This window comes from Diceros bicornis, chromosome 32, assembly GCF_020826845.1.
Source record: "Diceros bicornis minor isolate mBicDic1 chromosome 32, mDicBic1.mat.cur, whole genome shotgun sequence".
In the NCBI taxonomy this organism is placed as follows: domain Eukaryota; kingdom Metazoa; phylum Chordata; class Mammalia; order Perissodactyla; family Rhinocerotidae; genus Diceros; species Diceros bicornis.
The window spans coordinates 37,912,433-37,929,326 of NC_080771.1; the positions used below are offsets into that span (position 1 = coordinate 37,912,433).

At 53.7% G+C, this 16,894-nt stretch overlaps 2 protein-coding genes and 1 non-coding gene across 11 annotated transcripts in view; all 3 read left to right on the forward strand.

The window, feature by feature from the left end:
* SPG7 (SPG7 matrix AAA peptidase subunit, paraplegin) overlaps positions 1-6,127 on the forward strand; it is a 40,489-nt gene extending 34,362 nt beyond the window's left edge. For 8 of the 9 annotated variants that reach the window (XM_058528521.1, XM_058528515.1, XM_058528516.1 and 5 more), the window contains 4 exons: positions 897-1,053; positions 2,225-2,391; positions 3,092-3,169; positions 5,308-6,127. In XM_058528521.1, the coding sequence (XP_058384504.1) occupies positions 897-1,053; positions 2,225-2,391; positions 3,092-3,169; positions 5,308-5,508 (603 nt within the window). In that variant the 3' untranslated portion in view covers positions 5,509-6,127. Of the gene's footprint in view, positions 1-159; positions 279-896; positions 1,054-2,224; positions 2,392-3,091; positions 3,170-5,307 lie in introns of those variants that run through there. The other variant, XM_058528523.1, reaches the window with a different exon arrangement.
* Positions 6,128-11,543: 5,416 nt separating this feature from the next.
* On the forward strand, positions 11,544-13,925 carry RPL13 (ribosomal protein L13). The gene is made up of 5 exons (XM_058528587.1): positions 11,544-11,698; positions 11,895-12,036; positions 12,218-12,391; positions 13,056-13,112; positions 13,742-13,925. Exons 1-5 carry the CDS (start codon positions 11,595-11,597, stop codon positions 13,898-13,900), a joined length of 636 nt encoding a protein of 211 aa, XP_058384570.1. The 5' UTR covers positions 11,544-11,594; the 3' UTR covers positions 13,901-13,925.
* On the forward strand, positions 12,083-12,160 carry LOC131396410 (small nucleolar RNA MBII-202). Its single transcript, XR_009216496.1, has one exon. It is a non-coding gene; the product is annotated as a small nucleolar RNA MBII-202 (small nucleolar RNA).
* Positions 13,926-16,894: the final 2,969 nt, after the last annotated feature.

Consider the following 16,894-nt stretch of genomic DNA (forward strand, 5'->3'; position numbering starts at 1 on the left):
GCACTTAACCACTACACCACCAGGCCGGCCCCTGAGATAGATATTTTAATGCAGTATCTCAAAAAAAATTAATGCAGAAGAATCCATGATGAAGTAAATATCATAATTAATCATAAATATCATAAATATCATAATAGAACAATTTTCTATTGTTCTCAGAATTTTCGCTTCGTTGGATGGATAGAAGTCAGATAAACTAGTCATAATGAGAAAACCCCACCCTCCCAAGGCTCAGTACTCAGCTGGGGACAGATTGTGAAGTTCCTGTTACTGATCTGGTCATTATTTACAGCCTTTTCAACTGTGATTGACTTTAGTGTTAGTTTTAAGTTACGTCTCCTCTTCAGATGCTGGGGTGCTGTAACCCTCAGAAACAGCACCTGCTCCAGCACAGCCCTTGCTGCCTGAGGCCCCTCCCCATCGCTCCTGTAGCAGGTCTCATCCCGCTGGAGCGGTGGCCCTGTGTGCATACCTGGTGTTGGGCTGAGGGCAAAGGCGAGGAGAGTCTCCACTTCCCCTTTGTATCCTCAAGCCAGTGTCTCCGAGGTTTGGTGCAGGGTGTTGGTGCAGGTCGGTGGCCTGCAGCGGAGGCGGTGATGGAGGGCAGTGCGTAGAGGCTGCAGGAAGTTTGTCCCTGACCTGTTGGTTGGCCTCACCTACGAGGCCCTGTCTCTGTTCTTTACTTCATATAGACGTAGTAATGTGTGAAGAAGACACCCCCGCACACAGTGTGAGCCTCCTTCAATGACAGGATTGTCCTTTGTTATAAAAATGGGGACAGTGCAGATTTCCTTAACTGCTTTGAAACCTTCCAGTTAAAGATCTTCCATTGCCCCCACCTTCATCTTTAAAGCCTGCACCTCGCTTTCTAACTTTGGCCACCTGACGTTCTGCAGGTCTCCATCGCGCCGCGGACAAACGCTGCACTGGGCTTCGCTCAGATGCTCCCCAGAGACCAGCACCTGTTCACCAAGGAGCAGCTGTTTGAGCGGATGTGCATGGCCCTGGGCGGCCGCGCATCGGAGAGCATCTCCTTCAACAAGGTCACTTCTGGTGAGGAGCCAGCCCACGCGGGCCTGGAGTTCTCACAGTGCACTAATGTCTGTTATCCCTTTTGCATATGGGGGTGACTCTGATGGGGGGATTTGAACAGTGGGATGCACATGTACTTGTGAATTTCATTAAGTGTCTTTAAAAGATGAGCTATGGAAAGATTTGGAACTAAGCAAGACTTTTTATTTTTATTTATTTATTTTATTTTATTATTTTTTTTATTTTTTTTGTGTGAGGAAGGTCAGCCCTGAGCTAACATCCATGCCAATCCTCCTCTTTTTGCTGAGGAAGACTGGCCCTGAGCTAACATCCGTGCCCATCTTCCTCCACTTTAAATTTTTATTTATTTATTTATTTATTTATTTTTGCCCCAAAGCCCCAGTAGACAGTTGTATGTCATAGCTGCACATCCTTCTAGTTGCTGTATGTGGGACATGGCCTCAGCATGGCCGGAGAAGCAGTGCGTCGGTGCGTGCCCGGGATCCGAACTTGGGCCGCCAGCAGCGGAGCGCGCGCACTTAACCGCTAAGCCACAGGGCCGGCCCTCTTCCTCCACTTTATATGGGGCGCTGCCACAGCATGGCCTGACAAGCGATACGTCAGTGCATGCCGGGGATCCGAACCCCCGGTCGCCAGCAGTGGAGCTCGCACGCTTAACCGCTACGCCATGGGGCCGGCCCCAAGCAAGACTTTTTAAATAATTTAATTGTTACAAAAACTTTTACATACATGCAGACTATAATTGCATTTAATTGGTTAATTGTTGGTAATGGCTACATAAAACTGTATAAAATCCAAACAGCTTCACTGTTCTCAAGCTGCTATTTCACTTGATTGTCCAGAGAGGAGGTGAAAGACGTTCCTGGCTCGTTCCCAGTGACTGTGGGGTTCTGTGCTGATAGGTGTGCCCTGTGCAAACCTGGGCTTGTGCTGGAGGACTGCTGGTGAAATGAATCCAAATGTACAGCTGGAGGAGTCGTCTCTTAAACAAAAGAACATTTTTTAAAGTCTCTTTTAAGGAAAAATAAAAGAGTTGTTGTCCCCTGGGTGCTCTGCGTCCTCTGGGTGCTCTGTGCCTGCTGTCAGGCCCAGGTGTGTGCCAGTGGGGTCCCAGGGTACCCTGACCTGGCACCGCTGGAAAGAAACCTCTTTTCTTGACCCCATGCTCCAGGGGCGCAGGACGACCTGAGGAAGGTCACCCGCATCGCCTACTCCATGGTGAAGCAGTTTGGGATGGCACCAAGCATCGGGCCCGTCTCCTTCCCTGAGGCACAGGAGGGCCTCATGGGCATTGGACGGCGACCCTTCAGCCAGGGCTTTCAGCAGATGATGGACCACGTGAGTCTGCACGGCCCTCGCTGCCGTACCTCTGCCTGGCGTTTGCCCCATCCTGTGCTGCAGGGGGGTTAGGAGGCAAGTCTCGTGCAGGTGCTGCACCCTCTGCCACGTGAAGCCCCCCCCCCACTGCACTGAGCTGAGAGCGGTCGTGTGGTCCCCACATCATGGGTCTTCCTCCTGGCCTCTGTTGCAGCTCTGACCTGCCGAGTGTTTGTTCTTGGATAAGGACCCATGTGGCTCCTGATGAAGTTGTAGATGACGTGGAACTGGGACGAATATCAAATAAATGCATTGAATGATAGAGCCAGTGCCCGGTCATCCCAGCAGGGACGCACTGTATTGCCCATGTGAGACTGGACCAGGCAGTGTTCGGCCATCCTGGGGCAGCCCCAGTCGGCCTGGTGCACACGCATGTGAAGCAGCTGTGGGCATGGAGGACAGACGCAGGGTCCCCGGCCTCCAGGAGCTGGTGGGGCACCTTCGGGTGTGAATGGTTGGTGGGCAGGCATTCCCAGAGGAGAAGCTGGGGGCGGGAATCTGTTAGCAGCTGGGCTCTCCTCTTTATTCTAAGAGACGAAGGGCTATGTTCTGAACCTTTGTTTCTTTCATGTACTTTGGGGCAGAGCCAGGCTCTAGATGATGCTGAGAATGTTGGTCAGCTGTTTTTGCTCCTTACAGATCTGTTCTTCTTCATTGGCAGGAAGCAAAACTGCTGGTGGCTAAGGCCTACAGGCACACTGAGAAGGTACTGCAGGACAACCTGGACAAGCTGCAGGCGGTGAGACCTCTGAGCCCCTGCCTGCACCCCAGACGTTAGGGGAGGGTCCCGACCATCACTGCACTGCGCCTACACGGCGGGTTACCCTTTTGTGGACCGCTCTACACAGAACTGTAGCAAACAGCATAACCGATGTGTGTTCCACTCAGCTCAACTGAAATTAACATTTTCGGTGTTTCTTTCTTTCTTTTGGTGAGGAAGATTGGCTCTGAGCTAACATCCATTGCCAATCCTCCTCTTTTTTTTTCTTTTGAGAAAGATTGGCCCTGAGCTAACATCTGTTGCCAATCTTCCTCCTTTTTTCCTTTTTTTTTTTTCTCCCCAAAGCCCCAGTAGATAGTTGTGTGTTATAGTTGTACATCCTTCTAGTTGCTCTGTGTGGGATGCTGCCTCAGCATGGCTGGATGAGTGGTACGTAGGTCTGTGCCCAAGATCCAAACCAGCAAACACTGGGCTGGTGAAGCAGAACATGCGAACTTAACCAGTAGGCCACCAGGCCAGCCCATCAATCCTCCTTTTTGCTGAGGAAGATTAGCCCTGAGTTAACATCTGTGCCCATCTTCCTCTATTTTATATGTGGGATACCGCCACACATGGCTTGATGAGCGGTGCGTAGGTCCACGCCCAGGATTCGAACCTGTAAACCCTGGACCGCTGAAGCAGAGTGCTTGAACTTAACCACTACGCCACCGGGCTGGCCCCACCATTTTCCATATTTTTTAGCTCTTTATTATGAATGTGTCCAGCCAATTCTTCCCAGGAGACAAGAACATAACCCCACATGCCACTCACCCAGCATCAGCAGTTATTAGCGTTTGGTCAATTTTAGTTAATCTTTCTCCAACTCTTAAACTTTTCCTGGAACTTTTAAAATAATTTTTAAAGTTTAGAATAGTTTTAGATTTATGGGAAAGTTGCAAATATAGTAGAGAGTTCCTTCTACTAGAGACACCCAGTTTTCTCTGTTGTCAGCATCTTCCACTATGTGGTTCATTTTTCACAACGTAGTGAACCAGAATTGATACGTTCTCAGCAACTGACGTCCATGCTTTATTTGGATTTCCTTAGTTTTTCCCTAATGTCCTTTCTCTGGTCCAGAATCCCACGTACATTTAGTTGTCACGTCTCCTTAGGCTCCTCTTGGCTGAGACAGTTTCTCACTTGCCTGTTTTGATGGCCTTGGCCTTTTAGGCAACCTGGTCTGTTGTGTGAAAAGCATCCTCAGATGTTCTCACAGTGAGAACGGGATGTTGGGTTTGGGGGAGTTGACCCCGGAGGTGAAGGTACTGTGTCCCTGGTAGAGGTGGGCAGCTCCTTGTGGAGGGGCTCGGAGTGTCGCCCCTGGACCAGCAGCTAGTAGCCTCGCTGTGAGTTGTGAGCCTGCAGAACGTCAGGCCCACCAGACCTGCTGAGCTGGAACCTGCCGTTAACAACTGTTGCTGCCACCTGGCAGGGCTCAGGCTCCTGTGGTGGGTCGAGGGTGTCCTACCTCCCGTCTACACTATGATCTCACATCATTGGTGGGTTACAGGGCTCAGCAAGAATTAGAGCAGTGTGCAGAGGAAGCAGGTGCCTCAGTCTGGGGGTGACGGAAACTGGTATGGCATGGCCATGACAGCGTTCCTTGTAGTCGGGACTGAGCCGGCAGAGATGAGCTGCTGGTGCAGGCTGCTCACAGGATTCATTCAGTATGTTTTCCACGACCACATCTAGAGAGGCAGAGCTTCCCTTCCTGAATTGTGAGGGCCCCTTGCTCTCATGCCTCAATGCCAGCACCCCTCTCCCCAAATCCCAGTGAGGGGGTTCTGCATTTTAGCCCTTCACTCTCCCACATGCAGACACACACACCTTGTTTGGTAAAGGAAATCGAAGTTGCCCAAAATAAGCAGAGATTTGGAAGGGAAGTGGAAAGATTAATGAGGCTGGCAGCTGGAAAAGCCTCTCCAAGGTTGAGACAGGGAGCGATTCTTCACTTGAGCTGCCTGTGTGCGCTGCTTCCCTGGGAAAGTGGCCTGTCGGGCCGCCTGCTCAAAGACGCCCCTTCCTGGGAACCCCCCCTTTTCTGGGTGCTATGCTCTCAAAAGGCTCTTGTCTGTCCTTGTCGGGGGCTCACACACTGCCCTGCTTGTTCTTCCTAGCTGGCGAACGCCCTGCTGGAAAAGGAAGTGATAAACTACGAGGACATCGAGGCCCTCATTGGCCCGCCACCTCATGGGCCCAAGAAGATGATCGCGCCTCAGAGGTGGAGCGATGCTGAGCGGGAGAAGCAAGATGCCGGGGAGGAGGAGGCTCCCCAGCAGTCCCCCCTCCGAGGGGAGGAGCCATCTTGGCCCAAATAGTGGGACCTCCCTGACTGCCCGTGGGGCTGCGGCATCTGCCGGGCCCAGGAAGTGGCTCCTTACTGGCTCCCCCAAGTTCCCTTTCTCCTGAGACTCAGCCCTCCCTGGTCTCTGCTCAGGGCTTCTGAGCTCTGTGTACCGATTTCCCCACCCGGGATTAGTCAAGTCTTCGAGAGGTGGATGATTCAGTTTGGTGTTTATAGATGGTTTCCCCCATGGGAGGGTCACAGTTGTGTGGAGCCGTTCACGAGTTCCCAGGTTTATGGCACTAGTGCTTCATGGTGCGGGTGGATCCAGGGGCAGTGCAGCAGGCAGGTCCTGAGCAGCCTGTTCATGCCCAGGCTTGTGTGTGGGCTCTTCCTGGCTCCTGTGACTTCACCAGAATGCTAACAGAATCTGCGGTGAAAGGACCCTCTGAGCTGATTGTCACTGGTTCCTTGCTGGGCCCTCTCCTCGTGCTCAGTCATCAGTGGGGATACTGAGCCCCTAGAGGATTAAAACCCCGCCACCTACTGCTGTGTGGACGGGTGTGCATGAGAACCTCTTGCTGGTCTGGTCGTGTGGTGGGGGGACACCTGAGAACTGTTGGGATACCTTACCAATAAATCCTGTGGATGGAGACTGTCTCTGTATTGCGTAGCTAGTGCTAACCCCGCGGGGCTGTCGGTCTGTCCTGGACTACAGGATTGTGTCGCAGTTTATAATCTCAGCCATGTGATAACCAACTGAAGAGCCCCTTCGTAGGAATCTGGGATAAAGGGCTGAGGATGCCCCATGACTGCAAGACAGGCAGAGTGCACTCAGCTCCCCGTGTCCCTAGGGGTGTGCAATGTGCACTGGTTTCCTCCCTGCTGCTCTCATTGCTTCTGCCTCCCCTGTGCGGTGGCATTTGGAACCGTGGGTTCCAAAACGTGGGTTATGGGCACTTCCTGATAGAATGGGTTGTTCTGTTGCTGCCCCCACACTCTGCCCCGAGGACACACTGGACAGGGCAGGGCGGGTGCAGTTACACACGAGGGAGGGCAGCTCTTAGGGGCCCTAGTGTTTTGGGAGGGCGCTTTTGCCTTTGCCCTAGTTCTCCAAATCCATTTCCAAAGATCCGCGTGTAGTTAGGGTCTTGCCTGGTGTATCTGCCCTGGGGCAGCATCCTCTCTAATGGTGGATCCCCCTTGCACTTCACCCATTCAGATGGCGCATGTCTGTCCACCCTTTGGAAAATTGTTCGCTGAGCACCAGAAGATGCTTAGCTGGGAATAGGAGGTGAGTGGCATGAAAGGGCTGCCCTGCTATAGTGGAGGAAGGTGCAGCTGGCGCTCGCAGCCGCCTAGAGAAGGAAGGTCACTTTGTGCTCAGAGTTACAGAATTGAGTTGTTTGCAGACTTTGGCCCTCTGATGGGTCATAAGTGATGTCACCTCCCAGTCATCAGACACATGGTGCTCGAGAAGAGCGCCGGGAGTAATACCTCCTCTGCTGTCTCGTGTGTGGACCGACACCACTCCTCACACCTCCTTTAAGGGGGTCCTGGAGGTGAAGAGGCTTCTCCAAAAATGGCATGTGGTCCCTGGAGCAGCCAGACCACACCGGGCAACCTGTGTGCTCAACACTAGGACCACAACCCTGACCCTCTGCCCTCTGCCCAGCAGAGCAGGTACAGCATGGCCTGGCCATAGCTTCTGGAACTGTCTTCCTCTGAGTGAGGCGTGTGAGGTCTCCTTGTTGAGATAAAACACTTGTTCTTTAAGTAAACGTGTGTATTTAACACAATCAGTCTCCACAGATCATTTTTTTTTTTTTTAAGATTTTATTTATTTATTTTTCCCCCCCAAAGCCCCAGTAGATAGTTGTATGTCATAGCTGCACATCCCTCTAGTTGCTGTTTGTGGGACTCGGCCTCAGGATGGACGGAGAAGTGGTGCCTCGGTACGCGCCCGGGATCTGAACCCGGGCCACCAGCATTGGAGCGCGCACACTTAACCACCAAGCCACGGGGCTGGCCCGCCTCCACAGATCATTAAAGAATATTAAAAGAAAGACATTAACCTATAGTTCTCAAAGCATAATATAAATTGTTCTCCACCCTGATCTAGGCTCATAAACGTTTATGATTTGTTTTGCTTTTTAAAAATTTGTTTTTATTGAGATATAATTGACATACATTATATTAGTTTCAGGTTTATAACCTGAAATTAATTTGATATTTGTATATATTGGGAAATGATCACAATAAGTCTAGTTAACATCCGTCACCATAGTTACAGAATTTTTTTTCCTGTGATAACTTTTAAGATCTACTCTTAGCAACTTTCAGATGCAACCTTTATGATTACAATAATAATGTACTTCCAGTTTCCTTTCAATGACATTGTGTTTCTCATATTACAGAAATTTTTTTTTTTGTGAGGAAGATTAGTCCTGAGCTAACATCTGATGCCAACCCTCCTCTTTTTGCTGAGGAAGATTGGCCCTGAGCTAACATCCATGCCCATCTTCCTCTACTTTATATGGGACGCTGCCACAGCATGGCTTGACAGGGAGTGTGTCTTTGTGCACCTGGGATCCGAACCTGCGAACCCCAGGCCACTGAAGTGGAGTGCACACACTTAACTGCTACGCCACTGGGCTGGCCCCTACAGAAATCTTTGAGTTCACCTATATCTGATTCATGTGTAGGCCATGATTTTGGAAAGTTGAAAGGCTGGGTGGTTGAGTTCTGAGATTAAAACTCCTGAGTTATCAGTCTACTACTTTTCCTAATTCAATTTATATGACATTGTTAGCATGCTCATTTTTGCAAAGTGGTATAGGGATGTGACTTTTTTTCCCCCAACACACTATAAAGTCACTTTGGTGCTATATTAAAAATCAGGATTGTGTGTCTGAAAGGGTTCCAGAAGCTATTGTTGACTGTCTTATGTTGGATTTCTTTGAGGCTGACCCACAAAAGCACCAGCTGGAAAGGGCCAGTCAGGTGCAGGCGGAGAATGAGCGGGCACTGCCGTGAGTAACTGGAGCTCAGTATTGCAAGGAAATTCTGGGAGGCCGTGCAGAGCAAGCTCCCACACCTTCAGGGGCATTTATCCAGGACCCCTGGCCCCCTTAGCCAAGCACGGCTTCCAGGGGCATTAGTGATAGCCCTTTCGGTGGCCCTTGCAGGCCCAAGCCCGGGACAAAAGCCCTCCAGCAGAGTTGTGGCTGTGGAGTTCTGTGCCAGGGGGGGACAGGGACTGTCTCTATAGCTACAGATTTTTAAAACCCTTGAGCCAGCCAAGGCTTTGTGTCAAAGGACTCCTGCATAACAGTTCACTTCTTTAACCTTTCCCAACGGGAAAGCTGAGCATGTTTCCAGCAGAATTTCATATCACAACCTTTTTTGCCTCACTATTCTGCATACTTTTTTTTTTTAATAATTTTTATTTATTTATTTATTTTCCCCAAAGCCCCAGTAGATAGTTGTATGTCATAGCTGCACATCCTTCTAGTTGCTGTATGTGGGACACGGCCTCAGCATGGCCGGACACGCGGTGCATCGGTGTGCCCCCGGGATCCGAACCCGGGCCGCCAGCAGCTGCGCGCACTTAACCGCTAAGCCACGGGGGCGGCCCTATTCTGCATACTTTTAAAGGCAGTAAGTATGGAATCTTCAAGCGTGGAAAAACTGGATTCTGTGTCCGGCTTGGTTGTGTGCAGCAGACTAAGGTTCTCAAATGACAACTTGAGTTTCTTACCACTAACTCAATTCTGAGCAGTGTTTGCAATTTCAGACCTCTAACCCCCATCCTGTGACCCAGGGCAGCATCTTAACTACCAGCAGCTGGAGCTCAGGTGGAGGTGTGGCTTAGGGCACAAGGAGATGCGTGAGTCTGTGGGTCTGTCCAGAAAGAGACACTGGGGTTGGGGACAGCCATGTGTTTGAGATTAGACAGAGCAGGTGTTTTGCTCCATGGCAGGATCATTGAAAGGAGTCTGGGGGCCGGCCCTGTGGCTTAGCGGTTAAGTGCGCGTGCTCTGCTACTGGCGGCCCGGGTTCGGATCCTGGGGGCACACCGATGCACCGCGTGTCCGGCCATGCTGAGGCGGCATCCCACATACAGCAACTAGAAGGATGTGCAGCTATGACATACAACTATCTACTGGGGCTTTGGGGAGAAAAAGGGAAAAAAAAAAAGGAGGAGGATTGGCAATAGATGTTACCTCAGGGCCAGTCTTCCTCAGCAAAAAGAGAAGGATTGGCACAGATGTTAGCTCAGGGCTGATGTTCCTCACAAAAAAAAAAAAAGAAAAAGGAGTCTGAAAAAGACATGGGAGGTGTGGGCTAACATGTGATTGATTATGTTCAAAGAAATATGCCACAAGCCAAGGCAAGTGTTTATTCAACAAGCGTTTCCTCCAGTGTCTGGGTGGTTATGCTGCCAAATGGAGTGAGTGCGGGTTCAAGCCCCAGTTCCACTGGACACAGTGATCTGTGAGGTGGATGAAAATCTCTCAAGGTTGTTGTGAGGACTGAATGAGAGAGCATTCGCTAACGCTAACCTTAACCTGCCCTTCCCTTCTGCGCTGCCTTCACCACACCGGCTCCTGCCATGTCCACGTGGCCTGGAAGCAGAGCTGTGTGACTTAGTAACGACCAGCATCCCTGACTTACCCGGTGCTGGGTGCTGCGCTGTGTCCTGTGGCCTTGCCGCGGTCAGGACTCCCAGTAGTCCTCTCACTTCACAGGAGGGAAAGTTCAAGTAACTCGGCAAAGCCTCGAAACTAGTACACAGTGGAACCCACGCCTACTCCGCGGCACTTTCTTGGGGACTTGTGGGTCATTGGCCTTCCACGTGAGCCCCTTTGTCTGTGACAGTGGCTGACCACAGGGATTTCACAGACAGGCGCCGCTTCCAGGTTCACTGAGAGGTGCTTCCTTCCCGCCGTCATCTGCCCATGCCAGTCAGTAACGCAGGGCCGGCACCGCCCGTTTCAGAACTGCGCAGGGACCTGCTCGAGGGCGGAGCAGATCTGAGCTTCCCTGCAGGCTCATGCACCATCTCAACAGACCGCGCGCCTCGTCTCCCGCACACTCCTCCGCCCTGTTCACATGTCTGTCCCCCGATCACAACCCTGTCCTTCCTCGCTGAGTCCCAACCTGGTTTTCTAACACCCCAGGCGTCTCAACCGGGCAGAAAACTATCAGCAACCCGTCTACTCAGCGAGGACATAGGCCTTGAATGTCTCATTCGAGTCGTGATGGTCTTCGTCTGTTCCACCGGGGGAAGAAGCCTGGTGACAGGGGAGAGGGGGAAGGAGGGTCACTGGGTGGAAAGCTCACGGGCGGCGGAGGCTGCGGCGACTCCCCAGACCCGTCCTGGAGAACGGGGCCGCGCGGGGCAGCACGCGTGACGGGAAGATCGACCCCTGCAACCGGCCACCGGGACTGTCGGTCCCACTGCTCAGCGAAGCTTCCAACCCCCCGAGTGAGGCTTCCGTGTGGAAACGCCCGAGAGGAACCGGGCGCCCGCTCACAGCCCGGTTAGTACGGTTACTGAAGGAGCACGGACGCCCCAACAGACAGAATTGAGGACCTGAGGCCTCGGGTGTGAGGAAAACACCGAGCCCGGCGTCCTGCAGAGCAGGAAAGGCCTGGCAGCGGCTGGGGTTCGCCGAGCCCAAGCCGCGGCTCCCCTCTGGCCCCGGGCGTCCTCGTTCGGGGCCGCGGAGGGCGCACGGGCCGCGCCATATTCACCGGAGGCCGCGGGGGAGACCGGAAGCGCGCGCGTGTCACTTCTGGCACCCCCTGCTCTGATTGGTCAGAACGCTCCGGCGCCTCTGATTGGCCGGGCCCACGACCATCCCAGGGTGCTTTGAGACGCCACTTCCTTTCCGCCGGCTGTTCGCGGGAGGAGGAGGTGGGTGTGCTGCAGCTCGGGGTCGTCGGGCTCCATCCGCCGCCATCGGCGTAGGGTAGCTCCCCATGGGGCCGCGAAAGGGACGCCGCAGACGGCGTCGGACCGTGGCCCGGGCTCTGTGGGCGAACGGGACCCCGTGTCGGCCGGAGCCCGGGCGCTGACTCCCCGCCTCCCCCCCAGGCCCTTAGGCAGCAGCCATGGCGCCCAGTCGGAATGGCATGATCCTCAAGCCGCACTTCCACAAGGACTGGCAGCGGCGTGTGGCCACGTGGTTCAACCAGCCGGCGCGGAAGATCCGCAGGTGAGCGGGCGGGGGCGTCCCCCTCTGTCCCGTGCGTGTTTCCTCTGTCTCTTCCGTGTCGCCTCCTGTACTCCTTCTCTGCTCCTCCCGTGCCCCCTCCGTGCCTCTCTGTGTTTTTCCGGGCCCGCCTGTGTCCCCTCCCTGCCCCCGAGCCGGGGGGCCTGGGGTGACCGCCGCTCGGCCTTTCTCCTCCCAGGCGCAAGGCCCGGCAGGCCAAGGCTCGGCGCATCGCCCCGCGGCCCGCGTGCGGCCCAGTCCGGCCCGTCGTGCGCTGCCCCACCGTGAGGTACCACACCCGCGTGCGCGCCGGCAGGGGTTTCAGCCTGGAGGAGCTGCGGGTGAGTAGCGCGGCGGCCGCGGTCGGACGACCCCGGGCCGGTCCGGTGATGACAGTCTCCGGAATCGCTGCACCGCCTTGATGAAAGTGCACTGAACCCTTGTTTGTCTGACGGCCGGGCTCGCGCGCGGGGCGCGGGGTGTGGACACGCCTCGGGGCTGCATCTTTGTCTCTCTGGGCAGGTGGCCGGCATCCACAAGAAGGTGGCCCGGACCATCGGGATCTCAGTGGACCCTAGGAGGCGGAACAAGTCCACCGAGTCCCTGCAGGCCAACGTGCAACGGCTGAAGGAGTACCGCTCCAAGCTCATTCTCTTCCCCAGGAGGCCCTCGGCCCCCAAGAAGGGGGACAGCTCGGTGAGTCAGCGCTCTCGGCCTCTAGGGCGTGGAGGTCTGTCTCTGTGTTCAGGTGGGGTGAGAAGAAGAGAGGTAGGTTTGTAGTCTTTTTGTCTCCTAGTGCTTGGCAGCCCTGTGTGGGTGGGTGGTAGAGAATCGGTGGACAAGGAGAAGAAAGTTTCTAAGTATTTACGCTTTAATCCTCAGAATTGCCAAGGTTTGCTCTTGTGCTCAAAAGCGATTTATTTCTGGTTTATGGTAATAGTGAAAATTGTTTGCTTTGGAGCTAGTTTTCTTTCGTTGGAAGTGTTTTGCCCTGTAAGGTGTCTTATGCACAACACAAATACTTCTACAAACATTTGCAGAACAAGGTTGACAGCGTCTGTTCCTACAGACTTCCCAGGAGTTGGGTTTGGGGGGTGTCTTTATGCTTCAGCCCAGTTTCCTCTGCCTGCGGCCCTGGTCATACATAGGTGGCTGTTTTGTATCTGCTTGTGTCCCTGCTGTCAGACCCACCAGGAATCCAGTGACAGGCCAAGTATGCACACAGTATATGCATCTGTGGGTACAGGTGACATTCTACTTACAAGCATGGGGACACCCAGTGAGAGACATAGGGCTGTCTTAGGGGGATAGATGTTTGGAGCCCTTGGGGAAATGAGCTCACCCCTCTCCTTGTTAACAGGCCGAAGAACTCAAATTGGCCACCCAGCTGATGGGACCAGTCATGCCCATACGGAATGTAAGTGGAAGTTTTTTAGAGCCTATGCAAGTGCGTGCTTATTGGGGCGGAGAGTAAAGGATGGCAGCTGAGGCCTGTGTTAAAATTTATGTGTTTGTGAAAAAGGACCTTTAGCCCTGGGAAAAGCATCCTGTGTTCTTAACAGATGGACTCCGTGGGGGAGGCCCTTGTCTTCCCTTTCAGGAGCTTTGCGGACCCTCACTTGTCACTTTCTTCTCTGTTGGGTCCTTTTTTTCTCTGGGCATGTTTGATGATCCTGTAACCTGCCCAGCGAGTGACTAGACCCTTGAGGTTCCCTTGGGACAGGGGAGGTGCGCCTGAGCCTCCCTTTGTCCAGGGTCTTCGTTGTGTCTGACAGGAGTGCGGTCCCTCTGTCCAAGCACAGCGCCCCACCATCCTTCACGCCACTGAGGTGGTTGCCTCTGCTCTGAGTTTGGGGTTGTTTCTAAATCCTGGGGAATGTTGTTATAATCTTTTCCTTGGCGGTCTCCGTGTAGCCTCTGCAGTGGACAGGCAGGCAGGGCATTACTTGATCTCTTTCCAAGGCACCTTTGGGTTCTGGTGACAGGTGGTCCCGGGCCTTGTCATGGGTCCCTGCAGCAAGGGTTTGACGCTGTGCTCCCTTCCAGGTCTATAAGAAGGAGAAAGCCAGGGTCATCACGGAGGAGGAGAAGAACTTCAAGGCCTTCGCCAGTCTCCGCATGGCCCGTGCCAACGCCCGGCTCTTTGGCATCCGGGCAAAAAGGGCCAAGGAGGCTGCAGAGCAGGATGTCGAAAAGAAAAAATAAAGCCTTGTCGGCAACTTGTGATAAACCTGCAGTCTCTACGCGACGTCCTTTGTGTGAGGAAGGGGCCAGGGCCTGGAGAGACGAGTCCTGAGGGGAGCCTGGGGGCCGGGCAGGGGACGAAGGTGATCCTGCCTGCAAGGCAGCGCAGAGACTGGATGGCATCCTAACTTTGTGTATTTAAGGACCATTGTTTGATTAGTTGTTGATTAAATAATTTAATGGCTTTTTTGTGGGGAGATTACAAAGCCTAATTTTATTTATTTATTTATTTTGTGAGGAAGACCAGCTCTGAGCTAACATCTATTGCTACTCCTCCTCCTTTTGTTCCCCTAAGCCCCAGTAGATAGTTGTATGTCGTAGTTGCACATCCTTCTGGTTGCTGTATGTGGGACGCGGCCTCAGCATGGCCAGACAAGCGGTGCGTTGCTGCACGCCTGGGATCCAAACCCGGGCTGCCAGTAGTGGAGCGCGTGCACTTAACCGCTAAGCCATGGGGCCGGCCCCTAAAGTTGCTTTTTTTAACCAGAATAGTGTCTAGTTATTTTAGCATCTCAGGACTCAGGGCCTCAGCCTTGCTTTGATTCACAGCCAGACCCTTCCTGGGCCCATCTGTACCTGTGCTGTGCTGAAGAGTGGCCTCTTCACCTAGACCTGTACTGTAGGCCACGGGTGCTCTGTGCAGAAGGCTGGCATTTGGCTGTCCCTAAGACAGCCTCAAGCCACTGTGTCTTCTTGGCTGAGTGGCAGCCAGGACACCCCTGCTGCCGACCCCAGAGGAAGGCTGGAGGCAGGCCATGCGGTGCCCTCATGGGCAGGCTCTGCCTTGCCTGTACCCCTGATGGCAGCGTGGTGCCCGTTTCTTTGGAACTGGAGTCTGATTTCTCTACAAGTGAGATGCTCAGATACAGCCCCGTCCTTGTCTGTCACAGCAGGGCCTGGTGTGAGAAGCAGCTTTGAAGACCAGCTTGTGCTTAATGTGTTTTCTTGTCTGGAGTCTGCAAGCCCTGTAGGTGTGCGTTTTTAGAAACTTCGCAGGTGGCAGGCATTCCCGTACCCTGCAGCTCCTCAGATAACTTAGAGGACTTGACTGTTTCACATCTAAAATGAACAGTTGATAAGGTGCTGGCTTGCATGGTCTTATATTTGGAAATCCTGTGCTGTGTGAGGGTCAGCTGAGGTGGAGGCGTGGGAGTTTATCCTGAGCTGTGTCCCTGGCATCCCTCTGTGAGAGGAGGGAAGTGGAGGGGTTGCCTCTGGAGGGCCCGGTGGCACCAGTTCCATTCGCTTTTTGGTTGGGAGCCTGGTGAGAGGTTAGACTAGTGTCCGCAGGGGCAAGTGTCTCTGTCCTGCCAGACTCCTGGCTGTGCTCTTCACAGGTCCTGGAGCCCGGGGGCCTGCAGGGCAGCAGCCCCCACTGCACTAGCCTGCAAGTGCCAGCCTTTCTCCCCTTAGACATGGCTTTCTGCCTTCTGTCACCTCTGCACACACCCCGTCGCCCTTCACGCCTTATGCCACCAGCCACCCCCCACCAGAGTGCAGGGCCTTCTGCAGTGGTCCAGTGATGGAGTGAATGTGCTCAAGGAAGGCCTTGGGTAAGGGATGCGTGCTTTAGGATCCTGTGACACTTTGTAACAGGCCTCTTCCAACCATGCCCAATGGTGGTGGCAGCTCTGCTGTGTTACCTTGAGTAAGCTGCTTCTCTGGTCTTTTCCCTCTCACCACACTTGGTTCCATGCTAGGAGTGTTCATGGGGGGTCGGGCCTTGCCCCCTAGGAGCTGAGGAGATTTGCCACCTGGTGAAGCCAGGCAGAAATAGGCCTGACCCTGCGCACCTGGGGAAACATTAAATGGGGTCCCTTCTTGTTCTCCCAAATCTGCCTTATCCGCTAAAATCCCTGACCCGAGGATAGAGTTCCTATGCCCTGCTGTCCTGGAACCCTCTGGGCAGGTTCCTAGATTTTTATGCCAACTGGGGTGCTGTTAAGTGAGTCTGGTGCAGGAGGTGATTATAGGTTGTGTGGCTTTGCTGGCGTCCTGTCTTCAGAGCTGTGTCGCTGCCTGAGGCCGGGAGCCCTGGCCCAGCCCTCCCTGAAGCCCAGGAAGGCTCCCTACAGGCGGGGCTAGAGGCCTGGAGAGCGGGTGGTGCTGGTCAGCCTTGGAATCCCTAAATTCATGCTGGTCCCCTGGAGAAGCCCCGAGGACCTCACTATTGTAGGGATGCAGGTCCTGCAAGGGGCAAGGGCCTCCCCCAGGACTGCTCTCTGCGATGGGGTCCTTTGTCCACGGCCCCCTAGGGTTCTAGGGTGGCCCTGGGATTCCCGTCCCTGGAGGATGTGCCCGGGATTTCCCCTTGAGAGGGTGGGCAGGACTGTGACCAGGAGGAGGGCTCACTCCTTATCCCTTATGGGCCTGGGGGAGCAGCCCGTTGTGAAGGCCACAGAGCAGCAAGAGAGCAGGACCTCATCCTCTCTCCACAAGGAACTGAAATCGGCCACCAACCTGGGCCGGATGGGATGGCCCCTGGGCAGCGTGCTGTGCTGACTCCTGCGTGTTGTTCCAGCTGCTACGTGGTGATAGTTTGTGTAGAGAGCGAACCCCCAGTACACGCTCTGATTCCTCACCCCTTTCCACAGCGGGTAGCATTCCCCCAGAGGGGGTACGTGCCCTCTGGGTGAACTCGCCTCGCAGGTCAGTGGTTTGTGGGAGCCAGGGCGCTTCGGGGACGGATTCCCAAAGAGGGTGCGCCCGTGTCGCCGCAATGCCTGCGGCGGCCACCAGGGGGCGCTGGGCTCGTGTGATCTGCAAGATTTCCCATTTCTACGTGTACCTGTTCTTTGTCCATTTTCGGATCAGCGTTGATCTGGCAGGATTTGTAAATTATTTTTCTCAATTTATTATTTGTTTATTTTGCTTTTTTTGGGGGGGCAGACATTAGGAATTTTGCTTAATTCTCCCAGGCTATTTTTCCTTTTTTCATTATTTTTAAATTATAGA

Bases quoted from the DNA above. Each gene is read 5' to 3' on its own strand.
- RPL13 (XM_058528587.1), top strand. From the start codon at position 11,595: ATGGCGCCCAGTCGGAATGGCATGATCCTCAAGCCGCACTTCCACAAG. The intron at 11,699-11,894 runs GTGAGCGGGCGG...TTCTCCTCCCAG, and splicing joins CCGGCGCGGAAGATCCGCAG to GCGCAAGGCCCGGCAGGCCA. The intron at 12,037-12,217 runs GTGAGTAGCGCG...CTCTCTGGGCAG, and splicing joins TCAGCCTGGAGGAGCTGCGG to GTGGCCGGCATCCACAAGAA.